The sequence below is a fragment of the Cherax quadricarinatus genome, chromosome 4, assembly GCF_038502225.1.
Source record: "Cherax quadricarinatus isolate ZL_2023a chromosome 4, ASM3850222v1, whole genome shotgun sequence".
Classification (NCBI taxonomy): Eukaryota; Metazoa; Arthropoda; class Malacostraca; order Decapoda; family Parastacidae; genus Cherax; species Cherax quadricarinatus.
In genome coordinates this window covers 48994121-49015989 of record NC_091295.1, presented here as the reverse complement: position 1 = coordinate 49015989, position 21869 = coordinate 48994121, and the positions used below count along the sequence as shown (strand labels likewise).

At 38.4% G+C, this 21869-nt stretch overlaps 1 protein-coding gene across 1 annotated transcript in view; it reads right to left on the bottom strand.

Moving 5' to 3' along the window:
- Positions 1-150: 150 nt before the first annotated feature.
- Positions 151-21869, bottom strand: part of LOC128684533 (uncharacterized) — a 33338-nt gene continuing 11619 nt past the window's right edge. The window contains exons 2-3 of the mRNA XM_053770776.2: positions 6332-7337; positions 151-3094 (exon numbers count right to left, since the gene is read on the bottom strand). Coding sequence (XP_053626751.1) covers positions 6352-7068 — 717 coding nt within the window. The 5' untranslated portion in view covers positions 7069-7337 and the 3' untranslated portion in view covers positions 151-3094; positions 6332-6351. The remainder of the gene's footprint in view (positions 3095-6331; positions 7338-21869) is intronic.

Below are 21869 nucleotides of genomic sequence, written 5' to 3'. Positions count from 1 at the left end.
ATACCTGGGGAATGGGAGTTGATAGTGTTTGGTTCAAGGGACAGTTAGCTCTTAATTTATTAGATCAAGAGCTCTTTGCTAGCATCAAGGTACCCCTTGAAAGGTCAATCTTCATAATATTAACTTTTAAGACAAATTAAAGTCCTGGAATCTTCTACATACATTTAATTTGAAAACCAGTGACATCTGAGCAACAATAGAGGAAGATTCTTTGCAAATGCACTATTAGTAGAAATGGTATTAATAATGTCATACTGAATATTATTAATACATACAGCATATATCATAAAGATATTTATTATTTGTTTTAATATTAAATAAATCTTTCCCTAAATAAATATAGTTCATTAGTCTACAAATTCCAAGGCCATTATTATAATGAGCAGTTTTCTTGCATCTATATAAGCTCAAGCAAGAAAGCCTGCATTGTTTTTAAATTTTGTTTTATCACTGTTTTCAAAATTTTAACCGCATACCATTCAAGACTTAGAAATACAGTATACAGTGGACCCCGGCATATGATGGCATCGGCATACGTTACATTTTAACACAAAAATTTTGCCTCGCCACACGTGATTCGTCCAGGACACGCCCATGTGTGGCCTGAACTGCCCCATGTGTGCCAGTATTTACAAGCCAGCCAGTGTGCTCGCATCTAAGCATACATTCGGTACATTCCATATTATCACAGTGTTTTTGGTGCTTGTTTCTGCAAAATAAGTCACCATGGGCCCCAAGAAAGCTTCTAGTGCCAAGCCTGCGGGAAAAAGGGCGCTAATTGCTATGGAAATGAAGAAAGAGATAATTGCAAAGTACGAAAGTGGAGTGCGTGTGTCGGAGCTGGCCAGGTTGTATACCAAACCCCAATCAACCATCGCTAATATAGTGGCCAAGAAAACAGCAATCAAGGAAGCTGTTATTGCAAAAGGTGCATGTCTGTTTTCAAAACAGAGATCGCAAGTGTTAGAAGATGTTGAGAGACTGTTATTGGTGTGGATGAATGAAAAACAGATAGCAGGAGATAGCATATCTCAAGCGATTATATGTGAAAAGGTTAGGAAGTTGCATGAGGATTTAATTGAAAAAATGCCTGCAACTAGTGGTAATGTGAGTGAATTTAAGGCCAGCAAAGGTTGGTTTGAAAGATTTAAGAATCGTAGTGGCATACATAGTGTGATTAGGCATGGTGAGGCTGCCAATTCGGACCAAAAAGCAGCTGAAAAATATGTGAAGGAATTCAAGGATTACATAGACAGCGAAGAATTTAAACCTGAACAAGTGTTTAATTGCAACGAAACAGGCCTGTTTTGGAAGAAACTGCCAAGCAGGACCTACATTACTCATGAGGAAAAGGCACTCCCAGGACTTAAGCCTATGAAAGACAGGCTTACTCTTCTGATGTGTGCCAATGCTAGTGGTGATTGCAAAGTGAAGCCTTTATTGGTGTATCACTCTGAAACTCCCAGAGCGTTCAGGCAAAACAATGTCCTCAAGGCTAATTTGTGTGTGCTGTGGAGGGTAAACAGTAAGGCATGGGTCACTAGGGACTTTTTCTATGACTGGTTACACCATGCATTTGCCCCCAATGTGAAAAATTACCTAATTGAAAAGAAATTAGACCTTAAGTGCCTCCTGGTATTAGACAATGCCCCTGGTCATCCTACAGACTTGGCAGAGTGACTTTCTGGGGACATGAGCTTCATTAAGGTCAAGTTTTTGCCTCCTAATACCACTCCTCTCCTACAGCCCATGGACCAGCAGGTCATTTCCAACTTCAAGAAACTGTACACAAAAGCTGTTTCAAAAATGCTTTGAAGTGACCACAGACACTCAATTGACTCTAAAAGAGTTTTGGAAGGATCACTTTCATATCCTCAATTGTGTAAACCTTATAGGTAAGGCTTGGGAGGAAGTGACTAAGAGGACCTTGAACTCTGGAAGAAACTGTGGCCAGAATGTGTAGACAAAAGGGGTTTTGAAGGGTTTGAGGCTAACCCTGGGAATCGTATGCCAGTTGAGGAATCCATTGTGGCATTGGGGAAGTCCTTGGGGTTGGAGGTTAGTGGGGAGGATGTGGAAGAGTTGGTGGAGGGGGACAATGAAGAACTAACCACTGATGAGCTGCTAGATCATCTTCAACAGCAAGAGGCCAGACCTGAGGAAACTGCTTCGGAGGAGGGGATAGAGAAATTGATGAAGTTGCCTACTTCAAAGATTAAAGAAATGTGTACAATGTGGACAAAGGTGAAAACCTTTATGGATGAAAAATCACCCTCACACAGCTATTGCAAGCTGTGCTGGTGACTATTACAATGACAATGTTGTGAACCACTTTAGAAGAGTCATAAAGGAACGAGAGGTACAGGCCTCTATGGACAGATATGTTGTGCGACAGAAGTCCACTGACTCTCAAGCTGGTCCTAGTGGCATTAAAAGAAGAAGGGAAGTAACCCCAGAAAAGGACTTGCTACCTCAAGTGCTAATGGAAGGGGATTCCCCTTCTAAACAATAACAACTTCGACATTCTCCCCTCCTCCCATCCCATCAATCATCACCAGATCTACTAACTGTGCATGTCTTCTTCAGTTTGTGTGCATTAAACTTAATATTTCATGTGGTAAAACTTTTTTTTCATACTTTTGGGCGTCTTGCACGGATTAATTTGATTTCCATTATTTCTTATGGGGAAAATTAATTCGCCTTACGATAGTTTCGGCATATGATGAGCTCTCAGGAAGGGATTAATATCGTATGCCGGGGGTCCACTGTATACTGTATAATGTCCAAACTACAGTATACAAATTTAATTAAAAAGTTCAGTAGGTTTAGATAAATGTTGACTGAAGAAAGCCCTTGCACGGGACAAAAAAAAAAAAACTATTGACCAATGAAGAGGTGTTCCATTGCATGTCAGAAACTATTCAATAGAAGCATCTTCTGAAAAACCATCAATGTCTGTTGACAAATCCAAGTTCAATGCAGAGTGGCAGTGTTGCTTCAGCCAATAAAACCAAAACCTCATGTGAGATCATCATAGTATCAGCCAGAAGTAGAGAAATTAGGATGATTTTCAGCATATGTAAAGTACTCGCACCTGAAATGAGAATTTCCATCCATTAACACAATGTAGATTTATTGTAGAATTATATAAAAAAGCAACAAACATGTTCACTGTTCTTATATACCTTAATTATCAATGGTTTATTTTAACACCAGCCGTTTCCCACTGAGGTAGGGTGGCCCTAAAAAGAGAAAACACACTCATCATCACTCATTATCACTGTCTTGCCAGACGCATCCTGACATTGCAGCTCAGATGCCCCTCCAAACCTAAATTTTTTTTTTTTTTCAACAAGTCGGCCGTCTCCCACCGAGGCAGGGTGACCCAAAAAAGAAAGAAAATCCCCAAAAAGAAAATACTTTCATCATCATTCAACACTTTCACCACACTCGCACATTATCACTGTTTTTGCAGAGGTGCTCAGAATACAACAGTCTAGAAGCATACACATATAAAGATACACAACATATCCCTCCAAACTGCCAATATCCCAAACCCCTCCTTTAAAGTGCAGGCACTGTACTTCCCATTTCCAGGACTCAAGTCCGACTATATGAAAATAACCGGTTTCCCTGAATCCCTTCACTAAATATTACCCTGCTCACACTCCAACAGATCGTCAGGTCCCAAGTACCATTCGTCTCCATTCACTCCTATCTAACACGCTCACGCACGCTTGCTGGAAGTCCAAGCCCCTTGCCCACAAAACCTCCTTTACCCCCTCTCTCCAACCCTTTCGAGGACGACCCCTACCCCGCCTTCCTTCCCCTATAGATTTATATGCTTTCCATGTCATTCTACTTTGATCCATTCTCTCTAAATGACCAAACCACCTCAACAACCCCTCTTCTGCCCTCTGACTAATACTTTTATTAACTCCACACCTTCTCCTAATTTCCACACTCCGAATTTTCTGCATAATATTTACACCACACATTGCCCTTAAACAGGACATCTCCACTGCCTCCAACCGTCTCCTCGCTGCTGCATTTACCACCCAAGCTTCACACCCATATAAGAGTGTTGGTACTACTATACTTTCATACATTCCCTTCTTTGCCTCCATAGATAACGTTTTTTGACTCCACATATACCTCAACGCACCACTCACCTTTTTTCCCTCATCAATTCTATGATTAACCTCATCCTTCATAAATCCATCCGCCGACACGTCAACTCCCAAGTATCTGAAAACATTCACTTCTTCCATACTCCTCCTCCCCAATTTGATATCCAATTTTTCTTTATCTAAATCATTTGACACCCTCATCACCTTACTCTTTTCTATGTTCACTTTCAACTTTCTACCTTTACACACATTCCCAAACTCATCCACTAACCTTTGCAATTTTTCTTTAGAATCTCCCATAAGCACAGTATCATCAGCAAAAAGTAACTGTGTCAATTCCCATTTTGAATTTGATTCCCCAAAATTTAATCCCACCCCTCTGCCGAACACCCTAGCATTTACTTCCTTTACAACCCCATCTATAAATATATTAACCCTTTGACTGTTTTCGACGTATAAATACGTCTTACGAGCCAATGTTTCTGACGTATATATACTCAATACTTCAAATCAAGTGGGAGAAAGCTGGTAGGCCCACATGTGAGAGAATGGGTCTGTGTGGTCAGTGTGCACCACATAAAAAAAATCCTGCAGCACACATTGCGTAATGAGAAAAAAAAAACTCTGATCATTTTTTTGGAATAAAACGCCGACTTTGAGGTGTATTTTCGTATAGTATTTATCGTTGTATTCGCGTTTTCATGGTCTTAGGTGATAAAATGGAAAACATATTATAGAAATAGAGATGATTTTCATTACTTTTACGATGAAAACGACCTTGAAACTGAGCTCAAAGTAGCGGAAATGTTCGATTTTTACCAATGTTCAAGAGTAAATAAATCACACCACACGTCCAATACACGTCAACTGGGGAGTCTAATATTCTTTCACTAGTGCACTGATATTATTTATACCATTTTTACAATAATGCAGTCGTCTGCATAACAGTAAATTTTGTATTTTTTTGTATGAATAAAAAATCAAAATAGAAAGCAATAATAATATAAGAGGGGCCTAGAGATGTGACTAATGAACAGAGCATATGTTATTTTAGTGCCACGAATGTCTACCTTGTTTATTCTGGACCCTATTTTGAAATTGGCATCTTTTTTATTTTGCGTGAAATTGGCCAAATTGCCAATTTCTGACCACCATATTGGGTAGTCCAAATTAGTAAATGGGAGGTTTCTTGTACTCAGCTGATAGATAAAATGGAGTTCTAAAGAAATAGCTATGAGTTTGGTCAACTGGAACAATGGAATTGGCTGAAAATAGGGCTCAAAGTCGGCGAAATCGCCGATACGCATATGTCGCAGAGACCGCTAACTTCGCGGGAGCATAATTTCACGAGTTTTCGACCAAATTTCGAACTTTTGGTGTCATTACCATCGGGAAAAGATTCTCTATCATTTCATAAGAAAAAAAATTTTTTTTTTTTTTCAAAAATTGAGCGACATAGAATGACAGTTTCAGAGAGGGGCCTGAAACAGTCAAAGGGTTAAACAACCATGGTGACATTACACATCCCTGTCTAAGACCTACTTTTACCGGGAAGTAGTCTCCCTCTCTTCTACACACCTGAGCCTCACTATCCTCATAAAAACTCTTTACAGCATTTAATAACTTACCACCTATTCCATATACTTGCAACATCTGCCACATTGCTCCTCTATCCACTCTATCATATGCCTTTTCTAAATCCATAAATGCAATAAAAACTTCCCTACCTTTATCTAAATACTGTTCACATATATGCTTCAATGTAAACACTTGATCTACACATCCCCTACCCACTCTGAAACCTCCTTGCTCATCCGCAATCCTACATTCTGTCTTACCTCTAATTCTTTCAATTATAATCCTACCGTACACTTTTCCTGGTATACTCAGTAAGCTTATTCCTCTATAATTTTTACAGTCTCTTTTGTCCCCTTTCCCTTTATATAAAGGGACTATACATGCTCTCCGCCAATCCCTAGGTACCTTCCCCTCTTTCATACATTTATTAAACAAAAGTACCAACCACTCCAACACTAAATATCTAAATATCTAAGGTAAATAATAATAATAATAATAATAATAATAATAATAATAATAATAATAATAATGTAATAAATTTACAAAGGCTACAAAAGACTTTGACTTTGGACATGAAATGTTGTACTATATGGTATATATTAATTAGCATGCAAGTTTCCTACCTCTAAAACAAGTGAAGTAATTAACAGTGAGGCTGAAGAGGTCTCCACCAAGTGTCTGGGTAGTGAAACTTGAGTAAATCTATGTCTTCTCTGGGGGCAGGCAGAGTGAGAGGGCCAAAAGGTCGCATTGGCAGAGGCAGTGCAGCTAGATTTGGGGGAAAGCACTGTAGAGTGGGATGAGCATCACAGTCAGGCGGTAATACACGCCGTCGCCAGCCTACTCGTCGTAACATGTGCAACCTATCGTCTTCCTCAAAAAGCACCACACGGACTGTTGGGACTTCAAAGTTTACAGCTTCGGAAGACGAATTCCTAATAGTGTACTGGCCTTCAGCAGAGCTGTATTCTAGGGTCAGCCCACGACGTCTGAAAGCTCTTAATAGTTCAGCCTCATCATGCACAGATACCTTTTCATTAAGAGCACAAAGGTGGGCATGCACATCCCAGGGCAGTGGGCCTGATTCCTGTATTGCCCCCCATAAGGAGTCATAACAAAGAAAATGTGTGATAGAGAGATGAGAAAGAAGTGTTGACACTGCAGATAACAATGGGAACAGTCCTCGCCTCTGTTCTTGCAACACTATACAAGGGGGTTGTTCCTCAATGTCTTTTTTAGCCACTATCCAATAATGCATTGTTATAATCATACCGAACACCACTAATAACAAAAACATCCATTCACATCGCCGGCTCCAAAAGCGACATCGTCTGCGTATTGACACCAGTGATAATTTCATTGTGATCTTTCAATTTTCACTATGTAGTTATCTTGAGAAAAGCATTAACAATCTTGCTGTTCATCATCATAGCACACAACTGTTCATGCACACCCATTCATTTTTTCATATTTACTACACAGCAACACTATATTCCTTTTCCTGTCTACTGCACGTACTTCAGTTGCAGCATTGCAGTTTACATTCCATCGCTCTTGTTTGATTATTTTGGATTTTCCATTAGCCAGGAATACTCAGATCATACAACCTTTATCACTACCTGGGCCAGTCTTTCTTTGCAGTTCCATGCATCAGAGACAGACATGGAAGGAAAGAGGATCATTTTCAGTACATAATAATTATTAAAATCACTGGGAAGTGCTAAGCCAAAAAGGGTCATATAGCACCTGGGAAATGGAAAGCAATCAGGTCTGATCCAAGAAAGTTGAGATTAGCCCTATTTCCTCGAGTCAACAACCCTTCACCAGCATGAGGCCATCCTTCTTGAAGGGACAGTATTTAATAAGCTTTAACCAATAATGTTAATTTGCAGTTTACCTTACACTATGCATTATTACATACACAGCAGAACCCTCTATATCTGCAGAATTTGGTTTAAGTGGTTTACTATGGCCTGAAAATAACCCTTAATTTTGCTTAATAATGGCCTAAAGAGAAGCTGTGAAATGCATACCATTTGTGAAAACGTGCTAATTCTCAACTTACTGTGCATAATTTATCAATTAAACTATCATAGGGATGTATGTAAATGAAAAATGACACACACAGTTCATTACTCTCTATGGTTTCAGGTATCTGCAGTAAACTCCAGGTAGGTGCCACTAGCACGATAAGAGACAACACAATAAGTGTCAGGGGCCCAAGACTGTTCAACTGCCTCCCAGCATACATCAGGGGGATTACCAATAGACCCCTGGCTGTCTTCAAGCAGGCACTACACAGGAACCTAAAGTCAGTACCTGACCAGCCGGGCCGTGGTTCGTACATTGGATTATGTGCGGCCAACAGTAACAGCCTGGTTGGTAAGGCCCTGATCCACCATGAGGCCTGGTCACAGATCGGGCTGCGGGGGCATTGCCCCCAGAACTCTCTCCCGGTATACTCCAGGTAGGTATCCCCACAGATACAGGGGAGCTACTGTATATAGGGAGATACTATCCCTGTAGGGAGTCATACAGTGCTTGAGGAAGGGGACATAATCAGGTTCAACCAAAGGGTAGGGAAGTTCCAGTTCCTTAGACTAAGAGCCCTTCACTATCATTAAGGCACAAACCATCTTTTAATGGTAAGCTATGCATTAATTTCAAGGAGCCACACAATGTAGTGTAACCAATTTTGACACAAAAATTGACTAGTGAGTATGCTACAGTATAGATTTAAACTCGGTGAAAGTGTGAGTATTTTTAACTGCCTCTTTGATATTTAGAGGTTACCAAGAAGATAGTAGAGCACTGTAGCAAATCTTACTAGGAATCAAACCCAGCAATTACACTACTGTTGAGTTAGGAGTTCCATGATGGTTAAACAGATTTGCCAAATAATGTTCAAAGGAACACATGGTAGTCAAAGACCTTGAAAATGCTGATCAACTACTGTCATCAGCTGCACGTAAGATAAACAAAAGTCTCTACTTTAGTGATGGGTAGGTTTTGTAGCTTTAGTTGACAGTGAATATTATATGCATATTATGCAAAAATCTGCCATTAAACATTTGCAAGAAAAAGGATAATCTTACAATTAAGAGTTGGGTATACTGGCAAAGTGTGATGGGAGAGATGTTACCTAAAGCTTGCTGTTTTGATAGGACATCAGCCGAGAAATGTCACTGACATGAACAACACACACACACACACACACACACACCATCATAATTATTAGTCATGAAGAAGCACTAAACCCACAAAGGTCATTCTTCACCTGGAGAATGGGATGCAATTGGGTTTGTTTCAAGGATGGGAGAGGTCAAAATTGGGATCTAGCTTCCCTGCATACATAAGGGAGATTACCAATAGACCCCTGTCTGTTTTCATGAAGGCATTGGACAAGCACTTACAAAAACTCAATGTACATAAAAGAGCCTAAAATCTGGAACTCCCTGTCCAAAAAATCTAGAACTGCAGACTCAACCACCATTTTCAAAACTACCATTAAAAAACATCTCCCTAACACACCCCATCATCAGCTAACTATGTGAAAACCACCTATTCTCTTTTTTTTTGTATCTTGAACACATTCAAAACAAAATAGACTTACTCCTGTTATCTGTAATTCCCCCTATTTTACATTCACCCAAATGACTGTAAACATAAAATTCCTAATTTAGCTACTGCCCAATAAATCTTAAGTTAATCCTAAGTTTTCCTGAAAAACTCTCCCAATATAGGAGCTTTTATAGAAACAGTAACATGACAAGATAAAACCATTTCCATTACTAAATTTACTAATTGTATTATTGTTATATGTTTTGTACTATTGTAAATCTAATTACTGTTAATCACTTCAGTTACCTAATTTTTATATCAGTATGCAATAATGTATATTAAAATGTACTGCTCCATAACCTGTGCCATTATAGAGTAAGAATTAGGATTAGTACACCTGAAATGCCTAGGCAGGCTAGTGGTCTTCTTGGTAATTAATATTTTATATGTAAACCACACATGGTAAGCTTTGCAAGGAAATAAACATTTTCATTTCACATAAAGTCAGTACCTGATCAGCCGGGCTGTGGTTCGTACATCGGTTTATGTGTGGCCAGCAGTAACAGCCTGGTTGATCAGGCCCTGATCCATCGTGAGGCCTGGTCTGTGACCAATGCCCCTGTGGCCTGGTCTGTGACCAGGCCACAGGGGCATTGACCTCCAAAATCCTCTAGGTGTCTAGGGTCACTCACCAGCATCCTGACACTACTGTGTACAGCATAGAGCAAAAGGTGTTGGCTAATTGTGAAGAGGTACACAGGTAATATGTGATCATCCAATACCCTTAGTTACATTGAGCAGAAATACAGAAAACTTTCTCCATGCAGTGAAGGGGAGGGGGGTCAATATACGCTATGCCAATGAATCAAGGACCTAGCATGAAAATTTATGGGGTGTGCGAGAAAAGTCAATGTTGCAAAGGGTAGTCTGGGTAGACATGCTAATAGTTGGCATGTCACTGATATTTAGTAAACTACTGTTGAATTGTGTAATGATGGGACCATGGTCAAAGATGAGCATCATCTAGGTAATTGGCAAGAATGTTTTCATCTGTAACTACTGGGTACTGGGCAAGCCTTGGAGTAAGCACTCCACCCCAGTTTTCCAAATATGAATTTTAATCAGTATTTTTTCATGTCGTAAGAAAAGGGAAGAGGGGTTCTTTGAAAAGGTGTGTGCACACACATACACACACACACACCAAAAGAAAAAACATAAAAAAGGTGGATTCAAATGTTAAATTTCAATGCCTCTTCCCTTGTTATCAGATACCAACAGGGTAATGGAAAGATGCAAGCAATAATAATATATTGTAGTACCCAGCATGAATCATAGTGTTGTGTTGGTTGTGGAGTGTATTCTTTAGGGGTTTGAAGAGTGAAGAGTTAGTGTAAGTGTGAAATGAAAGCACAGATTAGTTTTATTTAAAAAGTCAGAGAATTCTGCATTGAATATGCAACTTTCAGACGTGTATGTAGTTAAGAGTGCATAAGGGTGGTAAGATATATATGGGCTCTGGTGTCTAACGTTCTCATTTCACACGGCGAGGGCCTGGGTTCATTTCCCAGCCAGAGTAGAAACATTGGGCGTGTTTCTTTCCACCTGTTGTCTATGTTCCCCATCAGTAAAATGGGTACCTGGGTGTCAGTCGACTGGTGTGGGTCGCATCCTGGGACACTGACCTAATTTGCCCGACATGCGGAGCATAACAAGGGGCTTTCTATGTAGTAGTATGTCATTGATGTCAGCTAGGTCTGTATACCATGTACATGTACTGGTAGTAAATAAAGATATTATTATTATTATAGTCTTTGCATTGTCTGATAGGTAAGACAGTCAATTAATGCAAGTCCTCTCAGCACAATTCTCAGCCTGTGATGCTAATCAATACACAGAGACCAGCACACTGATTTAGGGGCTCAACACAACCACATCTTGAACAGTTGCTATGCACAACTCTTAATTACCATAATCACTGCAAATGCAGCTCCACTAGTATGGATAGCCCCTGCTAATACAGCTCATGGTAACTACATAGTAATAGGGAAAGTGTAGACTAAGTGATAAATCACTTTATAAAATCTCAGTCTAATGTACTGAGCATTAAACAGATTCTGCAGTTAAGAAGGGAGGGCCAAGGCATTTAATATATGTATTTTCTTAAAAAATTTCTAAAGACAAACTTCTCCATTACATACAAGCTAAAGTGAGAAGGGTAAAGAAAAAGAAAATATAGAACAAAAATCTATTTTACAAAACTTAAAACAGTGAACAAAAACAAAGTAAAATTGATTATGCAATCTGTCTTCAACACTGCCATAAATAAAAAACACATTAACCCTAGCTGACAAATCAGCTAGTAACATAAAATAATCAAGAAGCACAACCCTGTTAGTGGGGTTAAAAGACAATATATGCACAGCAAACCTTCCAGCCCCCACCCCAAACACACTTTTTCTTTAATTAGGGCTTTATCGATGAACTGATACACTATGGCTTTAAAGAAGGAAAGACAATACCATGGCTGAAATAATTCACAATTAACCTGCACTTAGCAAAGGAAGTTCATGACAATTTGACAATAGTCCGGATAGACCTAACATCATTATATGCTTCCATTCCCTAAGTGCAGTTGTCTATGATACAGCTCTATTTAGAGAGAAATAACTGCAAATAAAGATTTGCTCTGCACTGTCTTTTTACAACATGTCAGCAAATCTTTGACATTTAGCATTACATCCTTAAGCTGTGCAATAAAAGCCTATATAATATAAGCAAATAAATTTAAAAAAAAGTGTGCAACCCACATTACCCTCAGCTTTCTGGTAACAGACTAGAAAAGAACAAGGTAAAATGTAAAATTCAAATAAAGAATACTTGAATATACAATAATCCATATAACTTAAGCACATTAGAACACAGATAAACATAAACATAAAAATAGTGTTGAAATCTGCATACTGCAATTTTTTAAAAACATTCCAAGTATGTTTGTTACCAAAAAGCAAATACATAAATAGAAAAATATTACAAGAATAAAATATGTACATGCTCTGAAGTATCTGGGCCATATTTAAGTTAAAAGCATGCACAATAAATCCTCAGTATAACTGACTACAGCCTCTCCTCACTTAGCAACGTACTTGTTTACCGATGCCTCAGATTTACGACAGGCTCTCTGACCAGTATTCATACCTAAATAATGTACGTATATTAGAGCTTATTTCCTCTATTCTGTTTATTTCAATATACAGTACACTACTGTATAAACATTTAAAAATATACCAGAAATGTTATAAATGGTGCAAAGCTACCATTAAAAGAATATCAATGATGGCTGACCCAAACTCACTTCCATTATAGTATGCTACTCACTTAGTGACGAATTCGTTTAACGACATGGTCTTAGGAATGTAACTCTGTCGTTAAGTGAGGAGAGGCTGTATGCAGTACACTAATGTATAAACATTTAAAAATATACCAGAAATGTTATAAATGGTGAAAAGGTGACAGTAAAACAATATTGAAGATAGTCGACACAAAGCCACTACCACTATACAGTGGACCCCCGCTTTACGATCAGCTCCCAATGCGACCAATTATGTAAGTGTATTTATGTAAGTCCGTTTGTACGTGTATGTTTGGGGGTCTGAAATGGACTAACCTAATTCACAATATTCCTTATGGGAACAAATTCATTCAGTAATGGCACCTGAACATAATTCTGGAATGAAATAATATCGTAAGCCGGGGGTCCACTGTAGTGCTCCTCACTTAGCGACAAATTTGTATACTGGTGTGGTCCTAGGAATGGAACTCTGTCATTAAGTGAGGCTGTAATAGGGAGGAGCAGGTGATTGGGAATGGTGACTGTAGTGGATAGACAAGATTGTTTTGCTCTGATAGTAACAAAGGACAGTTCTGTAATCAGTGGACTTTCTTCTACTGCATTTCGAAAGTCATTTATATCTAAATATTATACGGCGAGTTCCCTGCACAATAATTGCTTTCATTTACCATAGTTATGTCATACAGAGTTAAAATTCATTTTCCATACAAACAATGAACACAAGGCATTATTAATACAGTTCTACTCTTTTACATACAAATAGATATATAATTTTGTCAAGTAACAGCACCAAAAGATCATAAGGACAGTACAAGGTACACAAAGTAACTATCACAAGGAAAAATGAATGACAAGAATCTTCAAAATAAAAGATGCAAATATGATGATACTCCTTAAGGCAGTTTCACTCGGTACCTGAAATATACAGTACAATATCTGTAAAGTAACAACTCCATTTGAAGAAGAAATTGCAGGTCTGGATAAAGTACAGAGCTTTCACTATTCATATAATTTCAAGCATTTTAATTACTGAGAATGCCTAAAAGCATACAAATTATGCTCCCCGGAATATAGGTGAGAAAGATGTAGTTTCAGAATTTGCATTTTAACCCTTTCAGGGTCGCCAGGCCCTCTTCGAGACTTGTTCTCAGGGTCGCAAAAAAAAAAAAAAAAAAAAAAAATATTCTTATGAAAAGACAGAGAATCTTTTCCCGATCATAATGACACCAAAAGTATGAAATTTGATGGAAAACTTACGGAATTATGCTCTCGCGAAGTTAGCAGTCTTGACGATGGTTACGCATCAGCGATTTTGCCCACTTTGAGCCCTATTTTCGGCCAATTTCAGTGTACTAGTCGACAAAAATCATAATTATTTCGCTATAACTCCATTTTTTCTATCGAATGAGTACAAGAAACCACCCATTTACTGATTTCAACTATCCAATAAAGTGGTCAGAATTTAGCAATTTTGCCAATTTCACACAAATTTCAAAAGATGCCAATTTCCAAACAGGGTCCAGAATAAACAAGAATGACATTCCTGGCACTAAAATAACATTTCCTCTGTCCATCAGTCACGTCCCCATGCCCCTCTTACATTCTTTTGCTTTCAACTTTGAATTTTTATTCTCACAAAAAATAGAAGATTTACTGTTATGCAGACTACTGCATTAGTGTAGAAATGTTATAAATAATATCAGTGCACTTGTAAAAGAATGTCAGACTCACCAGTTGACGTGTATTGGACGCGTAGCATGATTCGTTCACTTTTGAACTTTGGTAAAAATCGAACATTTCTGCTACTTTGAGCTCAATTTCAAGGTACTTTTCATTGTAAAACAAGTCAAAATCATGTTAATTTCTGTAATATGTCTTCCATTCTATAAAATGAGACCGGGAAAACTAGAAAACATGTACAACAATAAATACCAAACGAAAATAGAGTGCAAAGTCGCTGTTTTAATCCAAAAACATGGTCAAAGTTTTTCTTTCTCATTACCTGGAGTTTACCTGGAGAGAGTTCCGGGGATCAACGCCCCTGCGGCCTGGCCTGTGACCAGGCCTCCTGGTGGATCAGAGCCTGATCAACCAGGCTGTTACTGCTGGCTGCACGCAATCCAACATACGAGCCACAGCCCGGCTGGTCAGGTACCGACTTTAGGTGCTTGTCCAGTGCCAGCTTGAAGACTGCCAGGGGTCTATTATTAATCCCCCTTATGTATGCTGGGAGGCAGTTGAACAGTCTCGGGCCCCTGACACTTATTGTATAGTCTCTTAACGTGCTAGTGACACTCCTGCTTTTCACTGGGGGGATGTTGCATCATCTGCCAAGTCTTTTGCTTTCATTGTGAGTGATTTTCGTGTGCAAGTTCGGTACTAGTCCCTCTAGGATTTTCCAAGTGTATATAATCATGTATCTCTCTTGCCCGCGTTCCAGGGAATACAGGTTCAGGAACTTTAAGCACTCCCAGTAACTGAGGTGTTTTATCTCCGTTATGCGCGCTGTGAAGGTTCTCCGTACATTTTCTAGGTCAGCAATGTCACCTGCCTTGAAAGGTGCTGTTAGTGTGCAGCAATATTCCAGCCTAGATAGAACAAGCAACCTGAAGAGTGTCATCATGGGCTTGGCATCCCTAGTTTTGAAGGTTCTCATTATCCATCCTGTCATTTTTCTAGCAGCTGCAATTGATATATGTAATGTTATGGTCCTTGAAGGTGAGATCCTCTGACATGATCAGTCCCAGGTCTTTGACGTTGGTTTTTCGCTCTATTTTGTGGCCGGAATTTGTTTTGTACTCTGATGAAGTTTTAATTTCCTCGTGTTTACCATAACAGAGTAATTGAAATTTCTCATCGTTGAACTTCAAATTGTTTTCTGCAGCCCATTGAAAGATTTGGTTGATGTCCACTTGGAGCCTTGCAGTGTCTGCAATGGAAGACACTGTCATGCAGATTTGGGTGTCATCTGCAAAGGAAGACACGGTGCTGTGGCTGACATCCTTGTCTATGTCAGATATGAGGATGAGAAACAAGATGGGAGTGAGTACTGTGCCTTGTGGAACAGAGCTTTTCACCGTAGCCGCCTCGGACTTTACTCAGTTGACTACTACTCTTTGTGAGGAAATTATAGATCCATCTACCAACTTTTCCTGTTATTCCTTTAGCAAGCATTTTGTGCGCTATTATGCCATGGTCACACTTGTCGAAGGTTTTTGCGAAGTCTGTATATATTACATCTGCATTCTTTTTGTCTTCTAGTGCATCTAGGACTTTGTCGTAGTGATCCAATAGTTGAGACAGACAGGAGCGACCTGCTCTAAACCCATGTTGCCCTGGGTTGTGTAACTGATGGGTTTCTAGATGGGTGGCAATCTTGCTTCTTAGGACCCTTTCAAAGATTTTGATATGGGATGTTATGCACTGTGTGCCGCAGGATTTTTTTTATACTGCACACACTGACCACATAGACCCATTCTTTCATATGTAGGCCTACCAGCTTTCTCTCACTAGATCTGAAGGCGCTAGAATTTAGGCATACTAGTACGTCAAAAACCCTGAAAGGGCTAAAAGTACTGGAAAGAATAATTCCACATCAGCACAATCAAATTAGTCCTTACAAGAACTGGAGGTAGGATAGCACAGGATACCACAACTGAAAAGTGAGGTGCAATAACTAAACTAAGGAATAACTCGATTAGCATAAGGGCTCGAAGACTTTAATCCTCACTTCAAATGTAAGGGTTCTTTAGGAGGGACCTTGATGTGTTCCTCTAGGTAGTTCTTGATAAGCAATGCTGGATTATTCAAGCTGTATTGTTACCCATTGACATTAATTATATACTTTGTCTAGATTTAAGTAGTATATAGGTCTTAAGTTACTTTGCCCAGAATGCACTGTATAATGCACTGATCCTACAACTGTATCAAATTATATCTGTATTATACTAAGATCAATATCTAAAACACAATCAACTGGAATGTATAACTACTGTAACTTCTTTGTATGGCTCAATAGAAATTATTTTTATTATTTACGCTGAACTGTGTGCGACAATCACTAACAGCCTGACTGATCAAGCTGTCAAGCATGAAGGAAGTTTCAAGATTATCATAGTGCTCTGATCTACTGTCAAGCAGGAGACCTGGCCCAGGACCAGGCCATGGGTGTGATTATCGCAGAAAAATCTAATATACAACAGGCAATAGAAGAGGAGAGAAATAGTCTAAAATACAAAAACAATGGAAACAGACATAAAGGCAGTGTAACGAGAGCCTTTACTGACACTGTTTCACTCACTGCATTGACAAAACGTTGTCTGTCAATAAAGGATCTCATTAAATTGCATTTGTATCTATTTCCTGGAAATGGGAAGTACAATGCCTGCACTCTAAAGGAGGGGTTTGGGATATTGGCAGTTTGGAGAGATACAGTGGACCCCCGCATAACGATCACCTCCGAATGCGACCAATTATGTAAGCGTATTTATGTAAGTGCGTTTGTAAGTGTATGTTTGGGGGTCTGAAATGGACTAATCTACTTCACAATATTCCTTATGGGAACAAATTCGGTCAGTACTGGCACCTGAACATACTTCTGGAGTGAAAAAATATCGTTAACCGGGGGTCCACTGTATATTGTTTATTTTTCTACGTATATACTTCTAAACTGTTGTATTCTGGGCACCTCTGCAAAAAACAGTGATTATGTGTGAGTGAGGTGAAAGTGTAGAATGATGATGAAAGTATTTTCTTTTTGGGGATTTTCTTTCTCTTTGGGTCACCCTGCCTCGGTGGGAGACGGCCGACTTGTTGAAAAAAAAAATCTATTTCCATCCAGACAATAAAAGTATGATAAACTATAATACTGTACTGCACTGATAAGCCGAGCTTATACTGTTTCAATATTCTTAATTACAACTACTTACTTACTCTTAAGTTATAGAAAAACCAGAGGACAGGCCTATGTAATAAATACCGTACTGTAATTATATTATGATTACCTGGACATATGAAATTTTCTATCCTCAGGGATTTAAGAAAACACCATCACTTGTAACATTTACACATTCAGACATTTCCTTGTTCAGGCAATGTCACCTATAATATTTGCACTTACATGTTATAGGCGACGGTGTCTGAACAAGGACTTTTATCATTAGGGGGTTGACGAAAGCTTTCCCTGCTGATTACAATAGACCGAGTACATTATTTGGTTAATATGGTTCAAGTACCCTTTTATGTACACTAACACTTATCTGGAATAAGCTATACCAATGGATATTTTTTTTTTTTTGTACTCTTTCTGTATCAATATTTATGGGATATGTCACCCTATGACATGTATTGGTCATTTACAAAAGATATGGTGTATAGTTAATGTACAGTATTTAAAGCATACTAAGGAGATTAGACTATATATGGGTCTGTAATTACCTGTAAAAAATTATTATAGTGATGGTCAAACTTAATATTCATTTTCAAATCATATAAGAAAAATACAAATACCGTACCAGCAAATAAACCTATCACAACCTTAGACTAAAGCATTCCCAAAGATAATGTTAATAAATTCTCAAATAAAACAGTGATAAAACTTATCACACATTTAAATATATGGCAAAAGTCACACATACACAGTATTGCATATCAATCAGTCTTCCAACTTAACAGAACTTGAAGTTTTCGACTATTTGAGCAATGGCTATATCCTGGCATTCATGGATCTTCATTATTGGCAGTAAGCTACAGAGTACATGTAAAAATATGTTAATTTATGCTAGGTTAACCTTGCTTAACTTGTATATTAAAAATATTTGATTTTGGTTTCTGTTTAGACCATGCAGAAAGTAATGCACTGGAATTCATGAAAATGAACTGCATATTTGGAGGCCAAGTTTAGTATAAATTGTTTTACACTGCATATTAATGACAATCTGAAACTCTCATTCATTATACATTAAGACGACATTCATATACAGTGGAACCTCAAAAATCGAACTGCTCCCAACACAACCAATTATGTAAGTGTATTTTTGTAAGTGCTTTTATAAGTGTATTTTTAAGGGTCTGAAATGGACTAATCTAATTTACATTATTCCTGATGGGAATAAATTCATTCGGTAAAGGCACTCGAACAGACTTCTGGACCGAAGAAAGTTCGATATTTGAGGTTCCACTGTATACCAAATTTGAGAAAAAGTCATGAAAATTCTCAGCAAGATTAATCCCACATGAAGAGGTCCTCGTTTAAAAAATCCAATACAGAAGATAAAATCTGCTATTACCTAGTAAGAAGGACCTGTATCATTACCAACACAATTGACTTGTTTAATGCTATACAACCTACATTTAAATTATCAAAATAATGGGGAAGTATTTATTATGTAAGGATCAGACAGCACCTACTTACATTTTAAAAGCACTTACTGTGTGTGTGTGTGTGTGTGTGTGTGTATTTTATTTATATATATATAGATATATATATATATATATATATATATATATATATATATATATATATATATATATATATATATATATATATATATATATATATATATATATATATATATATATATATATATATATATATATATATATATATATATATATATATATATATATATATATATATATACAGGAGAAGGTGTGGAGTTAATAAAAGCATTAGTCAGAGGGCAGAAGAGGGATTGTTGAGGTGGTTTGGTCATTTAGAGAGAATGGATCAAAGTAGAATGACATGGAAAGCATATAAATCTATAGGGGAAGGAAAGAGGGGTAGGGGTCGTCCTCGAAAGGGTTGGAAAGAGGGGGTAAAGGAGGTTTTGTGGGCGAGGGGCTTGGACTTCCAGCAAGCGTGCATGAGCGTGTTAGATAGGAGTGAATGGAGACGAATGATACTTGGGACCTGACGATCTGTTGGAGTATGAGCAGGGTAATATTTAGTGAAGGGATTCAGGGAAACTGGTTATTTTCATATAGTCAGACTTGAGTCCTGGAAATGGGAAGTACAATGCCTGCACTTTAAAGGAGGGGTTTGGGATATTGGCAGTTTGGAGGGATATGTTGTGTATCTTTATACTTATATGCTTCTTAGCTGTTGCATTCTGAGCACCTCTGCAAAAGCAGTGATAATGTGTGAGTGTGGTGAAAGTGTTGAATGATGGTTTAAGTGTTTTCTTTTTGGGTCACCCTGCCTCGGTGGGTGCGTGTATGCACCTGGAGAAGAGAGGAATGCAGAGGAGAGAGAGAGATTTTGGGAGATGTTAAGTGAATGTATAGGAGCCTTTGAACCAAGTGAGAGAGTAATTGTGGTAGGGGACTTGAATGCTAAAGTAGGAGAAACTTTTAGAGAGGGTGTGGTAGGTAAGTTTGGGGTGCCAGGTGTAAATGATAATGGGAGCCCTTTGATTGAACTTTGTATAGAAAGGGGTTTAGTTATAGGTAATACATATTTTAAGAAAAAGAGGATAAATAAGTATACACGATATGATGTAGGGCGAAATGACAGTAGTTTGTTGGATTATGTATTGGTAGATAAAAGACTGTTGAGTAGACTTCAGGATGTACATGTTTATAGAGGGGCCACAGATATATCAGATCACTTTCTAGTTGTAGCTACACTGAGAGTAAAAGGTAGATGGGATACAAGGAGAATAGAAGCATCAGGGAAGAGAGAGGTGAAGGTTTATAAACTAAAAGAGGAGGCAGTTAGGGTAAGATATAAACAGCTATTGGAGGATAGATGGGCTAATGAGAGCATAGGCAATGGGGTCGAAGAGGTATGGGGTAGGTTTAAAAATGTAGTGTTAGAGTGTTCAGCAGAAGTTTGTGGTTACAGGAAAGTGGGTGCAGGAGGGAAGAGGAGCGATTGGTGGAATGATGATGTAAAGAGAGTAGTAAGGGAGAAAAAGTTAGCATATGAGAAGTTTTTACAAAGTAGAAGTGATGCAAGGAGGAAAGAGTATATGGAGAAAAAGAGAGAAGTTAAGAGAGTGGTGAAGCAATGTAAAAAGAGAGCAAATGAGAGAGTGGGTGAGATGTTATCAACAAATTTTGTTGAAAATAAGAAAAAGTTTTGGAGTGAGATTAACAAGTTAAGAAAGCCTAGAGAACAAATGGATTTGTCAGTTAAAAATAGGAGAGGAGAGTTATTAAATGGAGAGTTAGAGGTATTGGGAAGATGGAAGGAATATTTTGAGGAATTGTTAAATGTTGATGAAGATAGGGAAGCTGTGATTTCGTGTATAGGGCAAGGAGGAATAACATCTTGTAGGAGTGAGGAAGAGCCAGTTGTGAGTGTGGGGGAAGTTCGTGAGGCAGTAGGTAAAATGAAAGGGGGTAAGGCAGCCGGGATTGATGGGATAAAGATAGAAATGTTAAAAGCAGGTGGGGATATAGTTTTGGAGTGGTTGGTGCAATTATTTAATAAATGTATGGAAGAGGGTAAGGTACCTAGGGATTGGCAGAGAGCATGCATAGTTCCTTTGTATAAAGGCAAAGGGGATAAAAGAGAGTGCAAAAATTATAGGGGGATAAGTCTGTTGAGTGTACCTGGTAAAGTGTATGGTAGAGTTATAATTGAAAGAATTAAGAGTAAGACGGAGAATAGGATAGCAGATGAACAAGGAGGCTTTAGGAAAGGTAGGGGGTGTGTGGACCAGGTGTTTACAGTGAAACATATAAGTGAACATTATTTAGATAAGGCTAAAGAGGTCTTTGTGGCATTTATGGATTTGGAAAAGGCGTATGACAGGGTGGATAGGGGGGCAATGTGGCAGATGTTGCAAGTGTATGGTGTAGGAGGTAGGTTACTGAAAGCAGTGAAGAGTTTTTACGAGGATAGTGAGGCTCAAGTTAGAGTATGTAGGAAAGAGGGAAATTTTTTCCCAGTAAAAGTAGGCCTTAGACAAGGATGTGTGATGTCACCGTGGTTGTTTAATATATTTATAGATGGGGTTGTAAGAGAAGTAAATGCGAGGGTCTTGGCAAGAGGCGTGGAGTTAAAAGATAAAGAATCACACACAAAGTGGGAGTTGTCACAGCTGCTCTTTGCTGATGACACTGTGCTCTTGGGAGATTCTGAAGAGAAGTTGCAGAGATTGGTGGATGAATTTGGTAGGGTGTGCAAAAGAAGAAAATTAAAGGTGAATACAGGAAAGAGTAAGGTTATGAGGATAACAAAAAGATTAGGTGATGAAAGATTGAATATCAGATTGGAGGGAGAGAGTATGGAGGAGGTGAACGTA